Source organism: Cicer arietinum, chromosome 4 (genome assembly GCF_000331145.2).
Source record: "Cicer arietinum cultivar CDC Frontier isolate Library 1 chromosome 4, Cicar.CDCFrontier_v2.0, whole genome shotgun sequence".
NCBI lineage: Eukaryota > Viridiplantae > Streptophyta > Magnoliopsida > Fabales > Fabaceae > Cicer > Cicer arietinum.
Window position 1 is genome coordinate 48,116,516 of NC_021163.2, and position 27,026 is coordinate 48,143,541.

Sequence of the window (27,026 nt, forward strand, 5' to 3'; positions counted from 1 at the left end):
TCATCGTGTTGCCCCAACACATATCCCATGGACACATCGAGGATTGTAAGATACATAATCAAGGGTCTCCCCAGAACTAGGGGGACTAGAATTCGAGGCTTCTGCAAACACTGTCGGTTTTGTCAAATGCGTTTTGGCATTCTTTGTTCTACACAACTGTTTGATTTTTCTGTAAAAGTTTAAGGATCATTTCACAAGTAGCGGTTAGTTGTGATATAAATATGGAAATATAATTTAGTCTCTCAAGAAAATCGCAAACTCCCTTTCTGTACTTGGGGGAGGCATTCCTTAAATGGTCTGAACCTTATCGAGGTCGACCTCTATTCCTTTATGACTAACAACAAATCTCAATAATTTGTCCGGCCTCACGCCGAAAGTGCACTTGGAGGGATTAAAATTTAGCTTAAACTTTCTAAGTCTTTCGAAGAGTTTCTTTAAATTAATAACATGTTAGCAATCATGTCATCTACATAAAATTCTACCTCTTTATGTATCATGTCATAGAACAGGGTTACCATAGCTCTTTGGTAGGCCGTCCTAGACATTCTTCAGACCAAAAGGAATTACTTTGTAACAAAATGTTCCCTAAGGGGTGATGAAAGTCATTTTTTCATATCTTCGGTTGCCATCTTAATTTGTTTATACCCATAGAAACCATCCATAAAAGAGAAGAGCAAATGGAAGATCGTATTATCAATCAGAATATCGATGTGAGGTAACGAGAAATCATCCTGGCTTTTTAAATCAGAGGGAGCGGGTCAATCATCCTAATTTTAAATCAGAGTGTGCGGGTCAGTCATCCCGTCTTTTAAATTGGAGGGTGTAGGTCAGTAGTCCTGACTTTAAATTTATACACTAATGAAAATATGAAATGTCATGAATGCATTTGATGAATGAACATTTTCCTTCATTTTCTTCTTTTTTTTTTCACTTTTTTCAATCAACTTTTTTACAATTTTTATTTATTTATTTCACCTCCTTACGAACATGATCCCTGGATTCATTGATAAAAAATGTGCACATTTTTGAATAAATAGTGGTGATTGACCTTTTAATCTTTAAAGAGATTTTTGTTACATCTTTGACTTGATCTCTAGTGGCCACTTCCTTATGTGTAAAGAAATCATACTAGTTTTGACCTCTTGACAGTCACGTATTTTGTGCCCTAACATATGATTGTCATAAAAGAAAATGCATTTTTGACAAAAAGATTCATAACACAAGAAATTAGTGAAGTAAGGTTTAGACGATGGCATTTAGTGATAAAATCTATTAGTACAAAAAAGAAGGATTCATAGAAAGAAAATAAGATAAGGTGATCTCATATGAGTAAATGACACAATATTAGTAGTATTTTATAAAAGAAGTGTGCTAATAACTCATGTCACAATTTCAATCACGTTTTTAACCCACTTTGGAGTATATGATTTGCACCAATTTATCTTCATATCATTTTGGAATATATTATGCTTCGACTTTGATCTGTGTAAGTAAGTCATATTATTTGCTCATCTTTTTTAGACTCTCAAGCTAGTGAACTTCTTTCATTCTATATAACTTTTTTTGCCCTACTTTTTGCTTAAGTTGCCCTTTCAGGTATTCAGCCTAACAAGCTTTTTTCTAAATGTTTGCCTAGGTTGTCCTTCTGGAATTTCGACCTAACAGGTTTTTGTTCATTTTCTCCTAGGTCTCCCTTTTGAGCTTTCGACCTAGCAAGTCTTTATTCGACTGTGTATCCTAACTTTTTTCTAGGTTGTCCTTTTGAATTTTCAACCAAGTGGGTCTTACTCATTTTTGTACCCTATTTTTTCTTAGGTTGCATTTTTAGATTGTCAACCTAGCGGATATTTTTTTTTTGTACTCTAATTTTTGCTTAGGTCGCCATTTCAGGTTTTCAACCTAGTAGGTATTTATTATTATTATTATTATTATTATTATTATTATTATTATTAGTTGTTGTTGTTGTTATTGTTATTATTATTTTGAACCCTAATTTTTGCCTAGGTGGCCCTTTCAGGTTTTCAACCTAGAGGGTGTTCATTTAGATGTTATGCTTTTTGAAACATCAACGTGCGAGGAGTGGTAAGTCTTCTCAATCCATATTTGTGTGGATCAGAGGTTCACTTGAATATATACATATGGTATAGGGGCTCATATAGTTGGGAGTCCACTTGCCATGCTAGTCCTTTTAGACATGCGAAGTAATCTTTAGTGCTAGTTATTTTTCCTGACGTTTTCAAGTGCATGCATTCTTCTTTTAAGATCTTTTGGAAGAGTTTCCTATGACATCAAGCACTCAACATTTTTCTTGAATTGAAATCAGTCGATCAAAACATATCATTACTCTTGATAAGGGGATTTTTGTTTGAATAGATTGCACTGTATTTATTATAAATAATAATAATAATAATAATAATAATAATAATAATAATAATAATAAAAATAAAAATAAAAATAAAAAGGGTGTCTCAATTATAGCCTGATACTCAAGGAGGGTATTCCACTGTTACAAGGTAAAATTTGGTACAAGAATTTTATATCTAACTTTTCTTCTACATTTGATAGTAAGCATGATGGTCATGACTTTTATTCTTGTGAGTGAATATTCCTCTTCATAACTTACTTTAAACATTGAAGATAAAACAGCTAGAACGTCAACTAGTTGATTATATTGTTGAGGGACATAATGGAAAATGACTTCAATTTTTTAAGACATTTGTCTAATATGTACATATAAATAATCATCTTCTTATCCCAAATTTTATATTCTTGATTCAACTTGTTGATGATTAGGTCAAACCCCCATATGCTTTCAACATTTCACTTTTGATTTGTAGGCGACTACAATATTCATGGTACAAACTTCAAATTTCTCCACGTGATTGGTATATTAAAACTACAATTAGACAATGACAAAGATAAAATGATCTTTCTAGGGGGATTAACGTGACATTAATTCCATGCCCTAACCTTTAGTGGAATTAATAGCATGACTAAAATTATGTATGAGATCTTAGCAAACTTATTTATGAATGGACTACTTCCAAATATGCATGGTATATGGTTTAAAAAAGAGAAAAACAAATAATGTTTAGCAAGAAATTGTGAAATATATGATGGGTGAGAAGGAAAATGATATAATACAAAATGCATTTATTGATATTCAAAATATTAAGGAACAAAAGTGTGTCAATTCTACAATAAAGTATCATAAAACTTTGGGCACATCAATATAATCAATATTTTAGAATCATATTAAATTAACATTAACAATCATGGGGAAACTTGATAATATTTTCATCGTTGACTTTGCCTTTTGGATATACATGGATCATGGTCGATGTCTTCGAAATTGTGTTTAATCAAGGTTTTCTTCAATAGTCCTCAAAAGTTCATACAAGATTTGCCCCTTTTTTTTTAGGTTGATGAATTTTCCATTGCATCAAAGTGATAAGTCATAGTGATGAAAGTTCATCATATACGATTCAACTTCTAGAGGTTTACTTTTATCAAAAAGTCAATAAATATGTCCATGACCTAGATGTAGGTGGTGGATGATGAAGATAAATGTCAATAGTATCAGGTTCAAATCTTGTGGACAAGTGACATGAGGTAGAGCATTACCAAAAAGTTGACTAAAAGGTGAAAATTGTTAGACTTATGAAATCAAGGGTAAAGTGAGTTCTTTGTGATATACTTTTTTCCATGAAGGATTCCCATGATTTCAAGTATCAAGAGTTTGCAAGATTTCCAAGCTTTCAGCCATAGGGTCTTTCAGTTGATTTAGATCATCTTTTTATGCTCCAATTCATCCCTAATTTTAGCCCGATAATATGTCCAGTAAGGGTGCCATGATACTCGCTTTTTGCTTTTTTTTTTTTGCCATTTTTTTTTACTTTATCTTGAAGGAAAATGTTATGAGAGTGTAGAAAAAGTGAATGCAATGATTATGCATTTAACTAAAATATTTTACTTCCTCATAATATGCAAATTTTTTATTTTTTTAAATGAGGAGAAAAAGAAAAACATGTAAAATGAAATAAAAAGATGAAACATGCATGATTATACAATGCATTATGATAAATATGAGATATAGATAGGGTAGGTTTTTACATATATACATTTGCCCTGCATGGTTATTTTCTTATTTGATCTTTCTATGGTTTTTTTTTAATGTGAACTTTTACTTTGAGTGGCTCTATAGTTCTAAATTGGTTCATAGAGCACACAACTCAATTTTAAAATATTAAATCAATTAATCAGTAAACTATTAAAATAGAAATGTTATAGGAAATGTCAACTCTAGGAGAAACTTTCATGACAACCAAATAAGATGTACATCTAGAAGATTATCATTACACGATCTCTAACTTATCTTAGGTTGCACTCAGTCCGGGTATAGAGTTCACTCATAAGTGTGAATCGTATCCGGGTAGTGTATAGAAAAATAAATAAAATAAAATAAAAAAATCGCCACAATAAAATAAATTAACATAGATAATATAATAAATAATTATATACAATTAATTAAATCAGACTGGACTCTCAAAAGTTTCCAATGCAGTTGTCAACTGTCGCATCCAGTTTTTCCGCGAAAAATGAGCCGCCACCAATTTTATTTTTTTTAAAAGGAAAATTAGATGAAACCTAAAATAAAGATCTTGAACCAAGAAAACCTATTTGGAAGTCGATTACGAGTAGCGAAATCGACCATTAAAATGGTTACCCTATAGTTAATTGTATACAAATTATTTGTTTAATCAATTATTTATTTTACCCCCTAAAAAGAATAATAAAAATGAAAAATAAATTATTGACATTAAAAAAAGAAAGAAAAATATATTTTTATTAATTTGGTTTGACAAGACGAATACCTTACTCCTACGTATCCTCATATGCAATAGAGAAATCAAACCACATGTAGTTTTTTGGATAGAAAATATTTATGTGTTGTCCGATTTTATTATTATTCGATTTAAATTATTATCATTATAATTATTATATATGTATTAGAAAAAAAAAGGTAATAATAATAGATATATCTTCACATATTGTATCTTTTTATTTTGAATTTGGTTTTAAACTTAAAAAAAATTGATTTTTGTTAGAAAAATAGATGGACGCAACAACGAAGCAAAATATGCAACATGTTAGAGCATTTGCTCGTGCGTTGTCGGATCTGTTGCAGTAGAAAGGCCACCGACGCTGGGGGTGAGTGATGCGGCCCGGTGGGCGAGGACAAATTTCATCCGGCGGCGACTATAAATTCTAATTCTAGTTTAAAAAAATTATTTATTGATTTTTTGTTATGATTTTCTGAGTTATTTGATAAAGACATGATATGAGTTTTGTGTTATGTTACAATGAGGTGAAGTTTGTTTTACTTGGTGATTGATTTATAAGCAACAATTATTTATGTTTTTTATTATGTGTTTGCAAACAATGTTGGTAACACGGACATTAGCTTAAGAAAAATTAAAGCTTAGCATATGAGTTTATTTTGAAAAAAAATTAAAGCTTAGCATATGAGTTTATTTTGCAGATAAACTAAAGTGCGATTTAAAAAAAAAAACTAAAAAAAAAAGGATGCAATAGAAAGATACTAATAAGAAGAAAATTATAGAAGGATAAAAAAATCGATATCTTGGTTCACTCCTTGTTTTTTTCTATTATTCTCTCTCCTTTTTCACTCAACCGTGCTCTCCCCCCTTTTATCTTCTCTGAATGCAGATTATTTATAGATTTTTTGAGTGTAGGTTACAAAAGACAAGAAAATAATTGCAAATTTATCACCATTTTTATTACTATTAATTCTTTTTCTTTTTCATTCAATTGATCAACATTATACTAATTTTTATTACTATTGATCCATTTCTTTTTGGTTTCTTTTCATTTAATTATATACGTTTTTATTTTTTATTTTTAGAAAGGGGTGAATAACATATCAGAGGAAAACAGAGGCAACCAGAAATCATAAGCAATCATGATTGTCTAAAGTTTATAGCTCTAATTATTTATTTTTATTTTTGTTATTATATTTTTTATTTCATTACGTATATATTTTTTTTTATAAAAAATCTAAAAATATAGCGGACAAAATTACGTGTCAACAAAACCAAAATCATCATCCAACGATGAAACTAAACAATACCAAAACACCTCCATAAAAATGAGCATTACAAGTTGATTCTTAAAATAGACAAAACTATTTAATTAATTTTTTTTCTCTTTCTTTTAATTGTTGTGGAGTCAATGAACCCACCGAACAAATCGATTACACATTAATTCTATCTTTATTTGTATTTTTTTTATTATGAGATGGAATGTCATATAAGTGTACTCATGAAAAATCATTTGACTTCCACTTTTTAATTTTCCTAAATATGAGTACTTACCATACATGTTTTTACTTTTAAATATCATCCATACGAGCCTTCATGAATTGTTATTTTGTTAGTTTAAGTTGATAATACTCTAGGATTATTAAGTATTCGATGCCCTTATTATAATTTAATTTCATTGACCTAAAACTTAAATACTAGTATATTTGTCTGTGTTATGTATATTTTTCAGTAGCTATATCCATTTTGTTTCCTAAAGAGATAGCCTATACTCATTTTAATTAGTCGTCTAATATTGGACTTTATCAAACACTTTGGAAAAATATCAAAAGTTAGCTGAATAGAAATCACAAAAGCTACGCATATTATCCTCTAAGGTGTTCTTAGTGTAGTTTGAATCGTGAATGAATCCAAAAAAAACCATTTGAACCAAATAATATAATCCTCGCGGTTGGTTTTATTTAAATGACAATTCTAAAAAGTCCGATCCGACCAATTTTAAATTAATGCACTTTAAATTGAATCGATTTTCTGGTGATTCAAATTATGATTTATGTATTTTAATTTTAATATTATAAAATCATGTTAAAGCAGCAAACTTGAACCAAACTATTATTATATACACTAAAAACTAACAATACGAAAGAATTAATATGATCCAATGGAGTAGTCTTAGCTACCCTATTTTTTGTTTTTTTTTAATAAATTGGTATATTTTTATATTTAATTGTCTCAAATAAATTTATTTATAAAAAAAATTAATAGAAATAAGTTTATTTTTATATAAAGCATCATATTGTTATCTAGAAATTCATGTGAGAAGAGAGGGAGACACAAGCAAAATAAAATGAGTTTTTCCAAACCTTAAGAGTTTGAGGATATTTTAACAACTAATCACTATTATTTTATAGTAACCTATCATATTATATATATATATATATATATATATATATATATAATAAGATTTAATTGTTAAAATATTTAATTGTCTACCCACCAAAAAAGATTTAATTGTTTATATTGAAAAAAATATTTCTAGTCTATTTATTATGTTAGTTATGGATGAATTTGACTTTGTATCATGAAACTCAACTTTTTTAAATAATTGTGAGTTGGTATTTCATTTGTTCGGTTTTAATTTACATATTATATATAAGTTAACGATATTGTGAATTTTTGACTTATTAGATAAGTTTAAAAATAACATTGGTCGATTATATTTTAATTATATAAAATACTAACAAAAATATATTAAATTAAACAAATAACTATTATAAAAATTGTTAAAACTAACAAATAACAGTAGATAGACGGATAGATGAATTATGTCTTCAAGTAATTCGATGGTATATAGTTTCATCTTAATTCAATTGCTCGTACATATCTAATGACTTTTAATTTAAGCTACTATCAAAGAATGATATAACCCTTAATACTAGAGAAAATTAAAAATATTCTCGAATATAGTGTCTTCCCAATTCAAATCTTCTAATAAGTGGACAATTATTAATATTTAATTTGAATATAACTTTAATTATATATATATATTTTTTATATTTTAAAATTTACATATCCTAACTAATATTATTAAAGTAAAAGAAAATCAATTGAGATTTTTGACGGTGGTCCATCTTAACCACCCTTAGGGCGGCCACTACACTTGATAATAATTATTATATGAAACTCCTTGAAATATATTTTTGTGAGACATACAATTTAAACTTTTGAAGAAACGATTTAATCAAAATAAATAAGTCTCTTTATATACTCCAACAATCTATGAATGGGGTTTAATATTTTTATTGAATATTTTCAATATATATATATATATATATGCACGAATAGTAGAAAAATATTTTATATTGTCAGTTAATCATTGTCAAATCAATAAAAATATTTGATTTTTACTTTAATCACACTTTGCTTATAAATAACTTCATATAAACGATGAATTTCAGTAATCGAAGTTTTAATTATTAACATAATATATTAATAATCAAGTAAACAAAATTTTATATAAATATAAAATTTGTAATTTAGTCGATATTTACATATATTTTTTAAAAGTTTATTATATGTTCATTTGGTATAATTTTTTATTTGATGGTTCGAAATCGTTTATATTGAGTTATTAAGTATAGTAATCCATCAAAGTTATTCTTTGATTCAATCGATCATCAAGTGATAGGAGTTCTAATATTATAGAGTGGAAGAATTAAATCTTGATCATACAATCATACATAAATTGAAAATATCAAATGACTTTTTGTTTTCTTAAACAATTCCCAATTTGATCAATGAATAAGATTCATTTATCTCATACTCTCGTTAAAAAATGTTATCATATGATATGTTTCTTTTATATATATATATGGATCAAGTGAAAGTATTTTATTATGAGATATGAAAGTATCAAATAACAATAATTGGATTTAAATCAATTGTAGAGATAAAATCTCTCACGCTAAAACTATTTTGCGCAGATAAAATCTCTAACGCTAAAACTATTTTGCACAGACAATTAATCACAACAATTCAGTATAGTTATTATCTTAAGCAGTTACAAAATATAATAACATATTAAAATTTGATGTTAGCGTAAAATTAATTTATATTGTTTCTTTTAACTTTTGATGGCTTTTATTTAAAATATAATAAAAAAAACATTTTGCGTCTTTTCTCTTATTTTGCGTCTGGAAAAAATAAAAGAAATTAATATAGATAAAGGAGCCAATATTATCTGTAATTTTCAATTGCTTGCAATTGCATAATAATGAGGACAAGAGAAAATATCCCTTTAGTCTCAAACCCAGTCTCTTTCTCTAACAATTAAACTCCTCTAATTGCAACTTAATCGAAACTTACCTACAACTGCATTCATTCCCGAAAGGGGGGACAGAGATTGAAAGAAAAGCAGAACATGGAGAAATTAATGCGTGAGAGAGAGAAGAGAAACAATATTAAAACAACCCCAATTTCATTTCATGCATTTGATTACGAAAAAACTTTGTAAAGGAATTCTTGCTACAATAACATTATTAGACGAATTCTAGTCTACATATCGCTGTGAACTTTCTGCCGCAGCAACAACGGGTGTAACTAGGGTTTGTGTTTGGGGATATTTATAATAACTAAGAAGCGGGGTGTTAAATTAGGGTTTTCAGAGTAACGGCGGAGCGGCATTTCCAATCAAAGGTATAAATAACTCACTGCTTCCCACACTTTGTTTGCTTTAGGAAATAAAATACAGAAAACAAAGTAATAAGAAGAGAAATGTAGTACAAAATTATATCATTAATTAGTTGTGTTTGAATCAAAAGTGAAATATCAATTTTTTAGTTTAGTTTTAAGACTTTTTTCTTTTCTAAATTGTTTCTTTTAAGTTATATTTTATTATATTTTATTTATATTTTTAATATTTTATCTCGCTTTCAACAATAACTAGTACAATTGAAAATATTTGATAATTAGAAACTCTATCAAATATTGTAATAATATATCTTTCATATAAATTGTTCAAAAAACATTCATCAAACTTATAAATGGTTTCTTTTTTTCTTTCTCTCTAAATCTACACTCGTTAAGATATATGTATAATCTCTAAAAATTTAATAATAAAGGTACATCTACATAACTAATGTCATTAACTTTATGTTTTACAAATTGGTTTGGAAAGTGAACTCATTGCATTATTTGATTTAAATCTTAACATTCTACATAGTAATTCGAAAAAATATCAAACTTATATGATTGTATGTGTAATTTAATACAACGTAAAAATTAATAATACAAATTGTATATAAGTATATAACATAAACGAATTAATTTAGAAAAATAAACTTAAGGTAATATCCAAAATAAATGTTCAAACATAATGACCCGTGTGTATAATTGTCTAAAATTTACTAGTAGGATACACTTCAAAAGAAAACTCACGATAGCACGTTTTGGTCAAACTAATGGTCAACTCATATACAAAAGAGTGTTCAAACGTCGAACTAGGGTTGGACATAAAAGGGGACCCGCCCATTACCATTGAACCCGTAGCAAGTGAGGTGAATTGGGCGGGTTGATGGGTAAACCTGTAGGGTTCAAGGGTTTGGCGCGAGTGGGTTTGAGTCATGGATTTGGGACCATTGGTGAGCAATTCGTCTGAATATAGATTTATAATATTTATTATTATTATTAGTAATTATAATTTTTGGTGTTACGCTGGATATTTATCGAGTCCAATTTGGTTCAATCCAAAAAAATAATCCAACCCTAATTTCAACACTCACACAATCACAATCACACACAATCACACAACCCTAATTTCATCCTCTCGTTTTCTCTTCACTCTCACACTCACAGGCATAACTCAACACTCTCACAAGTCACAATAACTAACCATAATCCTTTGAAGTCTCAATGGTGGCCAACGTCCCTTATTTCTCCTCCAAATTGTTATCACTTACTATCCCTTCTTTCTCAACTCTCTAATATCTTGTTCTAAATTTTTCGATCTCGTACAATTACATTTTTTATCTTTATTTTTTTAAATATGTTAATTTTGTTCTAATATCTCTCTCACTCATTCTTATTTTTGTATTAGGGTTTTTATTTCTTTTTATCATGACTAGAATTTTGATTTAGCTATTTTTTTCTACTTCTATGTTTACTAGAGTTTGGTTTTTTTTTTGCATGTTGTTTTCTGTATTAGGATTTTCATTTAGCTATTGTTTGCATTATTAGCGGGTTGGGTTTGTGGGTAATAAATTTTTTTTTTACTTTAAAAAAATGTAATTAAATTAAAATACGTGAACATCTAAATAATAATAACACTATATCACAACATATCATTCAATACTTAAAATACATTCACAAACACAACAAAACACTTAAATTTACAACAAATTCTCAAACATAGTCCAACAATTAAATTTTAACTATACATCAATAGTAAAAAAGTAGGTTGGGTTTCAAAATGTTAAATCCGCTACTCGAACCGAGCATAATTGGATTTCAATGGGTTGGTTCAGGTTAGACCCAAACTTGAATGTATTATGTAAAAAAGCAGGTTGAGTGACCAGATTTGCAGGTTTATCCATACCCATGAACACCCCTAAATTGGGGGTGTGACGGGTAAACCTATAGGGTTCAACGGGGTAGGCGTGGTCAGGTTTGAGTCATGAATTTGGGACCCTCGGTGACCAACCCGCCCGAATATAGATTTATAGTATTTATTATTAGTAGCAATAATTATAATTTTTGTCTTGGGTTGGATACTTACCGGGCCCAATTTGGTTCAACCAAAAAAAACAACTACACAACCATACAAACCTAACCCTAATTTCAACATTGACACAACCACACAACCCTAATTTCATCCTCTCATTCTCTGTTCACTCTCACGCAATCACACTCACACACATAACTCAACACTGTCACGGGCCACAACAACTAACCCTAATCCTCTCAATTCTCAATGGCGACAACGTCCCTTATTTTTCCTCCAGGTTGTTATCACTTACTATCCCTTCTGAGTTTACTAGAGTTTGTTTTTTTTTTTTTTTTTGCATGTTGTTTTCTCTATTAGGATTTTGATATAGCTATTTTTTGCATTATTAGGGTTTTGTTTTCATCTTGTTTTTTTTTCGTCTTTGTTATAAATCTTTTGATCTAGTTTGTTGATTTGGGATTGTTGTTAAAAATTTATATTTATTTACTTTTTTTATCTACTGCTTTTTATTTATATGACTAACTTAAAATTGTTTTTTGTTCATTATATCTCCTTATTGAAGTTTCGAAGTTTCCCAACCATAATTTTTAAAAGGGAGTTGAACAATAAAACTTTTTGGCCAATGGAAAATTTCTTCCTAAAAATCATCTTATCATGAAAGTACTTAGTTTTCTCCTTATAGAAGCGAGAGTTCTCGTAAGCTTCAAGTCTAAGCTCTTCAAGTTGTTGCAATTGAAGCTTTCTCTCCAAACATGTTTTCTCCATCTCAAGGTTACAACTCTTGACTGCCCAATAAGCACGATGCTCTAATTCTACTAGGAGGTGGCATGCCTTACCAAACACAAGTCGATAAGGGGACATTCCTATTGGTGTTTTGTAGGCTGTTCTATGAGCCCAAAGAGCTTCTTCAAGTCGGTGGCTACAATCTTTCCTGTTTGGCTGCACCATCTTTTCTAAGATATGTTTGATTTCCCTATTTGAGACTTCAGCTTGCCCATTAGTCTGGGGATGATAAGGTGTAGAAACTCTATGCACAACCCCATACTTCCGAAGCAAAGTGTCCATGGTGCGGTTGCAAAAATAAGTGCCTTGATCACTTATGATGGCTCAGGGTATTCCAAACCTACAAAAAATATTTGATCTGATAAAACCTACCACAACTTTAGAATCATTAGTCCTAGTGGGTATTGCTTCCACCCACTTCGAAACATAATCAACAGCTAGTAAAATATAGACATAACCAAAAGATACAGGAAAAGGGCCCATAAAGTCAATGCCCCACACATCAAATACTTCACAGAAAAGCATAGGTTGAGGCATCTCACTCCTACGAGTGATTGTTGTTCCTGCTATTTGGCACTGTTCACAAGTTTTGTAAGTCTCAAAAGCATCTTTAAACAAAGTGGGCTAAAAGAAACCTGAGTCTAAGACTTCTCTTGCTGTTCATTGAAGACCAAAATGTCCTCCAGTTTGAGAGGCATGAAAAAAATGAAGAATGGATTGAGCCTCATGGTGGGAAACACATCGCCTAATCACCTGGTCACTACAGAATTTCTACAGATATGGATCATCCTACACATAGTATTTGGAATCACTTTTAAGTTTGTGTATTTGTGTTCGGGATGCATTTGCACGAAAGACTCCAGCAAGTAGATGATTAACTAAATCAGCAAACCAATGAGTTATCTCACTGAACTGTAGCAGTTGCTCATCAGGGAAGTCATCTTGAATGGGGATGGGGTCCTCATCCATTTCTATTCTGCTTAAATCATTTGCCACCAAATTTTCAGCTCCACTCTTATCTTTAATCTCTAAATCAAATTCTTGGAGTAACAACATCCACCAGATCAATCTCGGTTTTGCTTCTGGTTTCTTCAACAAGAACTTCAAAGCTGCATGGTCAGTAAAAACAACTACCTTCGAACCTAACAAATATGATCTAAACTTATCAAGTGCAAAAACAATAGCTAAAAGCTCCTTTTCAGTGGTAGTATAATTAGCATGTGCAAAATCTAAAGTCCTAGAAGCATAATAAATAACATGGACAGCCTTACCAACCCTTTGTGCAAGGACTGCTCCCACGGCATAGGTAGATGCATCACACATAATTTCAAAAGGGAGGGTCCAATTGAGTGGCTAAATTATGGGAGTAGAGGTCAGTGCTGCCTTTAAGAAATCAAATGTCTTCTTGCATTTGTCATCGAAGGTGAAACTGACATCTTTTTGCAACAAATTTGACAGCGGAAGAGCTATCTTGCTGAAATCCTTGATAAAGCGTCTGTAAAAACCTGCATGGCCAAGAAAAGAACGAATCTCGCGGATGCAAGATGGGTAAGGCAAATTTGGAATCACATCAATCTTGGCAGGATCCACTTCTATCCCATTTTTAGAGATCACATGTCCCAAAACTATGCATTGTTCAACCATAAAATGACATTTTTCATAATTCAGCACAAGATTAGTTTCAATACATCTATGCAAAACTCTATCTAAATTGTTCAAGCATGCATCAAATGAGGAACTATACACAATAAAATCATCTATGAAAACTTCAATACAATTTTCTATCAAGTCTGAGAAAATACTAATCATGCAGCGTTGGAAAGTGCCAGGAGCATTGCATAGGCCAAATGGCATCCTCTTGTAGGAAAATGTGCCAAAAGGACAAGTGAATGTAGTCTTTTCTTGGTCTTCTGGTGCAATATGGATCCTCCAGATGTTCTGCACTCGTGTGGGGATAAGTTCATTATTTTCATTTTTAACCACTGTGAGTCCAGTTTTCTTAGGGACTACCTGCACCGGGCTCGCCCATTGACTATCAGAGATGGGGTATATAATGCCTGCATGCAAGAGATTTGTCACTTCTTTTTTTACAACATCCAAAATTAATGGGTTAAGTCGCCTTTGGGACTGCCTAACTGATTTTACCCCATCCTCCAACATCTCATCCGATTGCCTTCCTGTATTTTCTCAAAATCTGCAACAGCTCATCTTCTTGTTCATCATCAAGTTTGGCTGAAATAATCACAAGTAACTTGCCACTTCCTTCTAAATATGCATATTTCAAATTTTTAGGAAGTAGTTTAAGCTCTATAGTCGGTGGTTGTTCCGTGGAAGGTACAACACCAGTGGCCGAAGCTAAGTCTGCAAAATCAATTATGTTAGTAGAAATATCAATATCAGCACAATGATCAACTTGCAAGGCAGCTTCGATCTCAGCACACACACAGCACAATTGAGTATCTGTACAGAATTCACAAGTATAAGTATCATCAAAACCAGAAAATGAAGGAAAATCAGTAGCAAACATATCGGGGTAAGTGTCATCAACCAAATCAGCAAGCAATTCAATTTGAAAAATAGAATGATCTTCCATGGGGTGTTTCATAGCATCAAAGATGTTAAATATTATAATGCTATCACCAAATTCCATGGATAGAGTTCCATCATGCACATCAATTTTTGTTCTAGCAGTTTTCAAGAATTGCCTGCCTAAGATGATAGGCGGCCTGTTGTCTGTACAGAATTCACAAGTATAAGTATCATCAAAACCAGAAAATGAAGGAAAATCAGTAGCAAACATATCGGGGTAAGTGTCATCAACCAAATCAGCAAGCAATTCAATTTGAAAAATAGAATGATCTTCCATGGGGTGTTTCATAGCATCAAAGATGTTAAATATTATAATGCTATCACCAAATTCCATGGATAGAGTTCCATCATGCACATCAATTTTTGTTCTAGCAGTTTTCAAGAATTGCCTGCCTAAGATGATAGGCGGCCTGTTGGACTTATTCTCTCCCTCCATGTCTAGAATGTAAAAATCTGCAGGAAATATCAATTCATTAACTTGAACAAGTACATCCTCCACAAGTCCAGCGGGACCAGTATTGCTCCTGTTCGCCAATTGAATGGTAACACCTATACTTTGTAAAGGTCCAAGAGCAAGAGAGTTAAAAATAGATGTAGGCATAACATTAATGGAAGCTCCTAAATCTAACATAGCACTTTCAAATTGACTATTGCCTACGGTACATGGAATGAAAAAAGTTCATGGATCTTTGCATTTTTGAGGCATGGGCTGAAACATTCGCCCCATGTTTACTCTTTCATTTCCTTTTAACCTTCTCTTGTGTGTGCACAAATCTTTTAGAAATTTTGCATATCTTGGAATTTGTTTAATTGCTTCAATAAGAGAAATGTTCACTTCCACCTTCCTAAATGTATCTAGGATCTCTTTGTCCCTATCTGCCTCGTCCATTTTCTTAGTCTTCACTACCCTTTGAGGAAAAAGAAGTGGTACATTTTGCTCAACATCAATAGTTTCATATATCAAAGTATCCTCAACAACCTTGTTATTTTTCACTACAATTTCAGGTACCTTTGGTATTTCAACAACTTTCTCATACCTCAATGTAATTGCACTAACATTGGGAGCATTTGGATTTACTACTGACTGTGCCGGCAATTGATTTGACCCATGAGCATGTAATTGGTTGATTGAAGTGGCTAGCTGACCAATCTTTGTTTCCAAATTTTGAATGGTGGAATATGTTCTTTGTTGAAATTGGAGATTCTGGACAGCCATCTGTTTAACGAGGTCCTCTAATGAAGGTGCATTGTTTTGCTGTTGAGGATTATTTTGCTGTTGCTGCCTAGGTTGTTGTTGTGCAGATGAATTCCCCCATCTCAGGTTGGGATGGTTTCTCCAACCAGGATTGTACTTGTTAGATGATAGATCATAGTTGGCTTGAGGATTGTATATATTTGCTGCATATGCTTGAGGAGCATCAGCAATTGGATCTTCTTGCAATGTAGGACATGAATCTGAAGGGTGCTCTGGAGAAGTGCAAATACCACAGACCACTGCTTGGGTTTTACCTATTGCCAATTTTTTTATTAAAGATGTAAGCTCATCAAGTTTTCCTTTTAAATTCTTGTGGGAAGAAGCTTGAATTTCATTCACACCCTTTGTCAACATTGTTGAATTGTTTCTAGTTGTAAACTGCTGAGAATTAATAGACATGTTCTCAACCAAAGCCCTTGCCGCTTCTGGGGTCTTATCGACAAGTGTTCCCCTACTAGCAGCATCCAAAATGCTTCTATCCATAGGTAGCAAGCCTTCATAAAAATATTGGATGAGCAATTGTTCAGAAATCTGTTGATGAGGACATTTTGACACTAATTTCTTGAATCTCTCCCAATACTCATGTAATGATTCCCTGTCAATCTGCCTGATGCCACATATTTCTTTCCTAATTGAAGCAGCTCTTGAGGCAGAGAAGAATTTTTCTAGAAATAATATCTTGAGATCATTCCAACTTATAACAGAACCTGGTTAAAGGTAGTATAACCAGTCCTTGGCATCTTCTTGCAATGTAGGACATGAATCTGAAGGGTGCTCTGGAGAAGTGCAAATACCACAGACCACTGCTTGGGTTTTACCTATTGCCAATTTTTTTATTAAAGATGTAAGCTCATCAAGTTTTCCTTTTAAATTCTTGTGGGAAGAAGCTTGAATTTCATTCACACCCTTTGTCAACATTGTTGAATTGTTTCTAGTTGTAAACTGCTGAGAATTAATAGACATGTTCTCAACCAAAGCCCTTGCCGCTTCTGGGGTCTTATCGACAAGTGTTCCCCTACTAGCAGCATCCAAAATGCTTCTATCCATAGGTAGCAAGCCTTCATAAAAATATTGGATGAGCAATTGTTCAGAAATCTGTTGATGAGGACATTTTGACACTAATTTCTTGAATCTCTCCCAATACTCATGTAATGATTCCCTGTCAATCTGCCTGATGCCACATATTTCTTTCCTAATTGAAGCAGCTCTTGAGGCAGAGAAGAATTTTTCTAGAAATAATATCTTGAGATCATTCCAACTTATAACAGAACCTGGTTAAAGGTAGTATAACCAGTCCTTGGCAGCATCTTGGAGTGAAAATGGGAAGGCTCTCAGATTAATGTGGTCTTCCGTGACTCCTTCAGGCTTCATGGTAGAACACACAACATGGAATTCCTTCAAGTGTTTATGGGGATCCTCACCTGCAAGACCATTAAACCTTGGAAGCAAGTTATTAAACCAGATTTAAGTTCAAATGGTACAGTAACTTCAGGATATGTGATACATGATGCATTCTAATTGACATTAGGTGCAGCAAGTTGTCTTAAGGTTCTATTATTCGCATCAGTCATATTTTGCACAAGTTGTCAATTTTAGTATCTAACTCTAACGCGTTAACACTAGCAGCTCTATTAAGTCTACGACGTAAATGAAATGTCCTATTTATTTCAGGTTCAAGAGAATGAAAATTCACATAACTAGCCCTAGTCATGCATCATCATAACAATGCAATACAAAATAACAATTCTGAAAATTCCAACAATGTCCCAAATGCTAAAATTGAAGTGAAAAATAGAAAATCCTATCAAATAAAATCCAAAAAATATAAAAATACCATAAAAAATTTCTAAAATTCAAATAAAGGCAACACAATTTTTTTTGGAATTTTTGGAGAATATGAAAAATTAAAAAAGAGGTCTAAACGAAGAAATTTGAGATTTTGATCGTCGTTTCTGTTTAAGAAACTTATAGAGAGTCTTATTCCTTGATATTTTTTTTTCTGATTTTCTGGAGAAATTTCAGAGCAATCCGAGACAGTCGCCTAAAAAAAAGGTTAATATTATTATCAGAGAGTCCCCGACAGCAGCGCCAATTTGGTTCGCTGTCGGACACGGGTCAAATACAATTGATAAAATGTAAATAGAGGTAATAACACGAATCATTTCACAAGGACTTCTGATATATAAATAATAACCGAATTAAAAATTGAAATCAAAAAGGGGGGTTTTTTAGATTTTTGTTTAAACGAATGAGCAAAACAATTAATCCACTTATTCGAGTTTCAAACCTATCACATATTCTATCAATGAGTTTAATTTCTAATTTGTGATTCTATTCTTATTTGACTATAAAATTGATCAAACAAGCGTAATCAATCCTACGGAATTTGGTTTCTTTGATTGGATTAAGCATCACAATCATTAAAATATTATAATTAACGATCAAACGTCGCAAAATTATAATTCAATTAAATTAGAAACTGAAATCAAATTTTGTCAAATAAATTTAATCAATCCTATTGAAATTTACTTTAAGCAATCAAAATATCAATATAATCAAATAAACAAGAATAGAATCATGAATAGAAATTGACAGTGTAACCTGAATCTCAAGGTGTTGATGAAACTCTGAATTCGTGGATTAATCTTATAAAATTAGCCTTGCATGAAATTAAAATAAAACTGTTTATTTCTTGTAGCAATTTGAATCCTAATTTTTCCCTCTTAGAAAAGAAACAAAACTGTCAATATATAGTACTTGTTATTGGACTTTAGGGTTTAGGGTTTAAAAACAAGTGGCCCGTTAATTAAAATTATTACAAATATTCAGATTACGAAATTTGCAATTTCGGCCCAGTAAAGTTTGGAATTGGTCTTTCCTTCCAACACAAAAGTTATAGCTCAGATTTTTATCTTTCTAACTCCTGCTCATATGTGCCAATCCGATATCCAGAGCTCAAGTTATGACCTACAGAGCGAGAAATAGTCAAAATATAAATAATAAAATTAAAATGCAAATAATAAAATTATAATTCAAATTTGACTCACAATTTAGAAACAAGCTAAAAATATTAATCTAAGTTATAAAGAGCTTTTAAAATACCAAACTAAAAAGTTAAAAACATGTGCCCAAATGCTATGATCAGCAAACACCAGAATCAAAGGTAAATGACCAAAGGTAGACTATCAAAGGCACTAACCATGTTAGAGTGTTGACTTTTACCAGTTGCTTTGACTTTTTTCAATATTGACTTTTTTACCATAGGCATTGACTTTTCTCAAACAGGGACTTTTTAATGGTGTTGACTTTGCCCAAATGTTGACTTTTCATGGGGTTGACTTTTATGGAATTGGACTTTTTGTTATGCTATTGACTTTTACTAGAGGCAAATTATTAGAGGCATTTTGACCAGAAGTTTGATTGCTTCACTAGAGACAGACATTCCCAAAGTTTATTTTGCTTCATCAGAGAAAGACTTACCCAAAGTCTCTTCACCAGAGGCAGACTTTCCCAAAGTATGTTTTGCTTCATTAGAGGAAGACTTCAACAGATGTACTGAGATTAGAACTGAATCAGATGTACTGAGATTAGAACTGAATTAGAGTCTAATGTTTTGTATCATTATAGGTAGTGTTTTAGAGGCATTTTTTCACTAGTTTTGAATGCGGAATTTTCATGTTCTTTTGACCAATCACTAGAAGATATATTCTAATATCATACATATTAATTGGGATCTTGGAACTGTATAGTTAAATGAAATATTAATGCCTAAAATTGTTGCCACAAACTGATTTTGTTATCATCAAAACAAGTAGGATCTTTTGTTCTTTAAACATATTTTGATCTCACAGTAAGTTGCTTGTTTTTTCCTCTGAGTCTCATGTACCTTTTGTACTTCACTTTCTTTGATGTTTGCTTTAAGTGCAAGGCCTTTCTTTTTCTTGTCACTTTCTTCACTTTAAGAAAGGCTATTTAGTTTAAGCTCGTGTTCATGCAATTTACCAAACAAGGTACCCAAGTCCATCAAAGCTAAGTCCTTAGATTTCGCAGTCTTAGTTACTTTAGGTTGCCAAGTACGATTTAAGCTTATAAGAACTTTGTTATTCAAATTCTCATTTTTGAAATTTTTCTCAAGAGTTCTAAGATGATTAACTATGTGGACAAAATGTTTTTCCATATCTTGGATTTTTTCGTCGGGTTTCAACGTAAAGAGCTTATACTCAAGGGCTAATGTTTTTAGAACCGAGTTGATTTAAAGAACATTGGCCTTAATTATTTTGATGATAACAAAAATTATTTTGTGGGAGAAATTTATTGTGCTAATAAATTTATTTAAGTGCGCAGATCCTTGTCATGAACTTTAAAGTATTTATGATGTATCCTCTGATGAAAAGATAAGATAAATAAGGCAATCAAAGCAATGCTCTTAAGAATATGATAAAGTTGAATTTGACTCTGTTAAACACAATTTCAACGTGTCTTTGCTAAATTTAATTACAAACCCACTTTGATGATTTGACATCTAATAATTCTAGTAAACTAATTGACCATCTGGTCAACACTTTAATAAAATCAATACTCTAATAAAATCAACACTCTAATAAGAAGTCAACATTCAAACATCAATTACTCATCATATTGAACTTATCATCTAACTAAAGAAATGCACGACATCCTCTAAAAATGCATCTACTGCCTTTCCTTTCGTTTAGATCAAGATACAATGAATCAATTATGAAGATAGATTTGGACAAGTTTTTAATGTTGATTCAAGATCTTTGAAGATTTGATACGAGTCATTATTTTACATGTTGATTTCATGCAATCATAACAATGGTAAAAAACCATAATGGTCATGAAGTTTCTCTACTAAAGGACTTGTGGTCCACTGCACGGTCATTATAACAATCATTTAGATATAAATAATATATTTGATATGTAAGTAATATTCATTTATTTCTTACATATATGAATAATGTGTTTGGTAATTGAATAATAATCACATTTATTTGATAGTGTTTTATAAGTTTTCCGCGCTCAAAGGGGTGATACAATGTCGAAGCATAAGTCAAACAACATCACATGGATTCCAATAAAGATTTGAAATTTTTGTTATAGAACTTAATTATATGCCTTACAATTTTCATTTACAATCAATGCATAAATATTTATTGGCGTACATGTTTTATTTTATAGTGCTCTCGCCAAACTAACAACGTAGACTACATATATTATATATTACGATTCACGAAGTAGATTATTGATATGAATCAAAATATAATTCCCAAAATGGTACACTATTTGATTCTAACTTATTTATGTTTAATATTATATCGCATAGTACTTTGACAACTCCAATTCAACATACTCTGAAAGTGATCTAACTGAAATAAAGGAAGACTGGTGTCAGTATGTGATCGAATTGAAAATTATATAATTTGTTAATAGGTGAGTTTCACATTATAAACTATTATATATTGTATATTTTTGTGTGAACTGATCATTATTTTAATTAGTTTATTTTATTTTTTGTTACAATAGAGTAAACTAAGAAATTGTTGGGAAATTGACATGCTAGAAATTATTGAAATTGCTGATCAGTAATTGATATTGTGAATATGTTGCTACTGATATTGATAATAATACTTATGTAATTGAACTTGTTGTTATGAATATATAGTAATGATGTAATTGAACTTGTTGTTGTGAATACATATTGTGAATATGTTTGAATTAAAAAATTATAGCTGCGTTAATATGTTCTTGATGAATATGATTTTGAAAAAAAATTGAAATGTCATTTAAGGACAACGTTTTACATTGTTTTTTAGAATATATTTACAACGCTTTTTAAAAAAAGCGCTATAAAACTAGTATAAGAATGCACCTATTACAACGCTCTTTTGAAAAAAGTGTCGTAAAACTAGTCTAAGAGAAGCATTTTACATCATTTTTTAGAATAGATTTACAGCACTTTTTAAATGTACCTATTATAGTGGTTTTTTTTGTAAAACTAGTATAAGGATGCACCTATTAAACGCTTTTTGGAGAAAAAAAAAGTTGTAAAACTAGTATAAGGATGCACCTATTACAACGTTTTTTAAGAAAAGCGCTGTAAAACTAGTGTAAGGAACACGCTATATATGCACCTATTACAACGCTTATTAAGAAAAGCGTTGTAAAACTAGTATAAGAAGCGCGCTATATATGCGTCTATTACATCGATTTTTTAAGAAAAACGTTGTAAAATGAGTCTAAGTGAAGTGAGCGCTATATATTTATACCTATTACAACGTTTTTTATTTTTTTATTTTTTTTTTAAATAGCACTGTTGTATCTTTTAACAACACTAGATACTACAACGCTTGAAAATGCTGTAAAATACTTAAAAAGAACGATATAAAATGTTATTTTTGGCGTAGCGATAATGTGAGAACAATCTTATATTCTTTGTATAGTATGAAAATTTAAGATCCTCAAAGAAATAACGTAGGCACGTCTCCCCTTATTATTGACAATTCTCTTTGATTTTAATAATTTTGCTAACCATATAAGTAAAAAAATATATATATGGGTGCGGTGCATGTTATTTAAGGATAGCTACAACTTACTACTAAACCCATGTGACTTTCTCATATAATATAATTACATATAAATTTAGTAGTTGGTTCCATTATTAATTTCCTATATTCTCCACTTTGGCTTTAATTTGGTAGATGCTTGCATTCCAATTTGTCAAAGGAAAAAAAATGTGGAAATCACTTGGGTGGTGTTTATTTTTCACATGTATTTTAATTCCTTTAGTAGATGCAGATTGGAACATATTGAAGCTATCCCGTAATGGATTAAAGATTAGCTTAAAGAACTATTGTGAAAGTTGGAGACTGAATGTTGAGTTGCATAACATTAGACAATTTGAAGTTGTGCCTGAAGAATGCATTGAGTATATTGGAAAATATATGAAGTCCACACAATATAAAGTTGACTCACAAAGAACAACTGAAGAATGTTTGGTTTATCTTAGCACAAGCTGCAATTTGAAAAATGATGGAAGGGATGCTTGGATTTTTGACATTGATGATACTTTGCTTTCAACTGTTCCTTACTACAAGAATAATCAATATGGGTAAATTCAAATTTCATATTTTAATTATGTCCTAGGATAACAATCAGTATCCATGAGTAGGACTCATCATATTCTATCCGTTGGATAAAAATGATATTCGTACTTTATTTCCGCTAAACACATATTTGACAGATTTGTAAGTATTTGCGAGTATTAGTGGATGTATTTGGATATCATTTTTTAAAAAAATAAAAAATCAATTATGTACAAAAATTATTTTTTTTATTGCAGTTATGTAGAATTTTTCTTCTATTTTGGTCGACACAAATAAAATATATAACAAAATTATATCGTAAAATATATTAATATAAAAAAAAAAAACAAAACATTGCAACATATCAATATTACTAATTTACTATTGAGTACGAGTATCTCTTAGAATAAATATCATTACATTCGCCTCTATATCAATTAACTAACGAATTTATTGGCCGATATTCATTAAGCTATTCATTATGTGTAATCTAGAGTCCAATCGAAATATAAGTATAAGGTGACAAAAAATTATTCTACTTTTGTTCTCTCAAATAATTTGTTCTTAAATGAACCTTATTAACCACTAAAATTAATTACTAATTTTTTGGTATGTTAAAACTAATTTACAGATAGAGTAATTCAAAATAAGTTGTATTTTGAAAAAATGTTGACAACCTATATATGGTTCTTAATTCCTATATTGATCACCATGTAATTATTAATAATATACAGTTCAAAATGATGATGATGGTTTTTTTTATTGACTAGTGGAAATAAATTGAATGTGACATCTTTGGAGGAATGGATAAGAAAGGGTAAAGCACCTGCTCTAGATCACTCACTAAAGCTCTTCAATGAACTAAAATATAGAGGTATTCAAATCATTTTGGTCACTTCAAGGAGGGAACATCTCAGATCAGCCACAATTGACAACCTTCTCAATGTTGGTTATTATGGGTGGACCAGAATTGTCTTTAGGTCAGTATAATAATTTATCTCTTTCACTTATTATCCCTTTGTTTGTAACTTTTACAAACTAATTGAACTTATGCGTATCCTTTTTTCTTAAAATGTATATGTATTTTTTTTCAATTTTATGTTTTACCTCTTTTTATTTTTTAGAACCTCAAGTTTTCTTAACCAATCACACTCTCAAAAAAAAAAAATTCCTTTATTATTTTGAAAAATTTGAAGGTTCAAGTTTTTCGAACCACATATGTTTTACGGAAAACTTATATCTTGTTTATTTGGATTGATCAAAACAAATTTTAATATAAACCACAATCCACTTTTTGAAAAGTGTTTAAAACTTCAACGACTATAAACGTTGTTTCTTAGAAATATACCTTAATAATTATCGTTATTTTTATAACTAAAATAATGATTTAAATGATATCATTTCGATAATAATAAGAGAAAACAAATATATATCTCGTATTGAATGTACATCAATGAGGTCACCATCCTATATATAAATATAATAAGGGTCATGAACAATTTATTTTGAAGAATATTGTCAATAATCGTTAATTTTTGTGTTATGATTTTTAAATAATAATCCATAGTAAATCACATATAAAAGTGATCAACGGTAGGACTCATCATTGATGAATGTCCTAAAAGACTTGGTTCAAGTTTTCCATAACATGTATTCTAAAATATTTGAACTACCAAGTTTTTTGAAAATTTTGAATGTAAAATTTTGTTATGAAATGAGTGAAAAACTTATTTTATTATTAAGAAAGAACAAAATTGAAAGTTAAGCACAAGTTTTGTTTTGTCACATTATATTTCTCACTCTTGTCTTGTACTAATTTCTTTTCTCTTTGTAGAGATATTGCTAATGAATTTGTATCGATAAAAAAGTACAAATGTGATGTGAGAAAAGAGCTAATGGATGAGGGTTATCGCATTTGGGGCACTCTTGGGGACCAACGCAGCAGCATTGATGGGTCTCCAAGTCCTAGAAGGGCATTCAAACTCCCAAATCCAATGTACTATGTTGCATAATCTATCATTGATCACCAATTCACCATTGCATATTTATCTCTCTCCTTTTAAACCTATGAAAATGCCAAGTTTTGTGTAATAATTAAATTCTTTATTAAATAAATGTATATTTGGTATCACCGAGGATTTATACAAATGATAGTCATAGTAAATTTTGACAAATTCGCTGTGATATCAAACATATACTACCTAGCTTGTTGCAAACTTCTTTCGATGCTTGAGTTTGTTTCGCACCTTCTCGATAATATTATCATAATTAATTAATAAATAACCTTCTTTGATCTGCCTATGAAAGTGGGAACGTCAAAGATTCTTGTTGATGTTTTCCATCATCTTGGCTTGCATTTCTTGTTGAATATAGATTCTTCTACCATTAAGTTGTAAGATCCTTTCAATTTCCTGAGCTTCACTTGACTCATCTGCCATTATTGTTGTTGCAACTGAGGCAAGAAAGAAAGAAGCATGTTGTTGTTGCAACCGAAAAATCGGTACCATTATTTTTTGTCAATTACCAATAATTTATTTAATTAAGAAAAATATTAAAAAAAAATTATTTTTTAGAGAAATTTAGTCATATCTATCAAATTCTGATTTGAGAGTCTATTACGCGTAAAAAAATATAATATACCTTACAACATCTTTTTTAAAAAGGTTACTACTAGGTAATTATACAAACCTATATTAATTTCTAAAAGATATTTATTCCACTTTTATTAAAACAAATAAAAATTAATAATATAAAAGACTTAAAAAAGTTATTTTTTATTACACTCGACAAAAATAGTCTTTTATTTTTAGGTATATTCATGTGTAATGGAGAAATCAATAATTATGTAGTTTTTGATAAAAATAGCGTAACGATTGAGTAAAAAAAAAATTTAAGTAATTATTACTAATTGGATTTATGCTTTTTATTTGAAAATGATGTGATGACCAAACTAAAACTAAAAGAATATTTATTATGGTCATTGACTTTTAAATTTAACTAGTGATCGAACCAAAAGTGGATTTGATGTCAGTACCTATATTTATTAAATATTTTTTTATAGAATTTTGTAATGACCATTTAAAGTAGGTATCAAACTTTTAATGTTTAAGAATTAAACTATTTGTGTAATGATTAAATCAAAAATGGACTTAACGTAATCACTATTAATATTTTATTATTTTTTATTCAAATTTTATGATGTAAAAATCAAAAGAGAATTTGAAGTAACCCTCAATTTTGATTTTAAAAGTTGTAAATATTTGTGTAGTGTTAAAAAAATCGATTTAGCGTGAACACTGCAAATAATATTTTTTTTGAATGATTTGTTTGGATAAAATATTATAAATTGTGTGCTGCTTTTAAAGAGAATTTAATTTTTGAATGAAATATTATAAATTATGTGATTGTTTTCAAAGATAATTGAATTTTTGAATGAAACATGATAAACTATATGGTGGTTTTTTATTAAGGCTTAAACGCATTTTTTTTAATTCTTTTATTTTGTTTAAAATTAACATTTAATCCTCTCATTTTAAAAATTGAATTTTGATTTTGATTTTATAATTTGTAAAATTTTGTTGTTCTATTCTATTTTTCATATTGTGATATGCTCATTAATGACATAATACAAATGTGTCAAAAGTAAATTGAATAAAATAAATACGTGTTCGAGATTCTTATCTGTTTATCACAAATTTTTGATTACGTTGTTATTAATAAAGACGGCCACAAAACTT

The 27,026-nt window shown here is 30.2% G+C and overlaps 1 protein-coding gene and 1 pseudogene across 1 annotated transcript; one reads left to right on the forward strand and one right to left on the reverse strand.

Annotated features, from left to right (window-relative positions):
• Positions 1-288: 288 nt before the first annotated feature.
• Positions 289-20,366, reverse strand: LOC113786297 (uncharacterized; annotated as a pseudogene).
• A 2,495-nt stretch (positions 20,367-22,861) lies between these two features.
• On the forward strand, positions 22,862-25,444 carry LOC101515110 (acid phosphatase 1). The gene is made up of 3 exons (XM_004497762.4): positions 22,862-23,315; positions 24,060-24,269; positions 25,124-25,444. The coding sequence occupies exons 1-3, from the start codon at positions 22,906-22,908 to the stop codon at positions 25,299-25,301; spliced, it is 798 nt and encodes a 265-aa protein (XP_004497819.2). The 5' UTR covers positions 22,862-22,905; the 3' UTR covers positions 25,302-25,444.
• Positions 25,445-27,026: the final 1,582 nt, after the last annotated feature.

Excerpts from the sequence above, each read along its gene's own strand:
- LOC101515110 (XM_004497762.4), top strand. The coding sequence starts at position 22,906 with ATGCTTGCATTCCAATTTGTCAAAGGAAAAAAAATGTGGAAATCACTT. Across the intron at positions 23,316-24,059 it reads TACAAGAATAATCAATATGG|TGGAAATAAATTGAATGTGA; the intron begins GTAAATTCAAAT and ends TTTATTGACTAG. Across the intron at positions 24,270-25,123 it reads TGGACCAGAATTGTCTTTAG|AGATATTGCTAATGAATTTG; the intron begins GTCAGTATAATA and ends TTCTCTTTGTAG.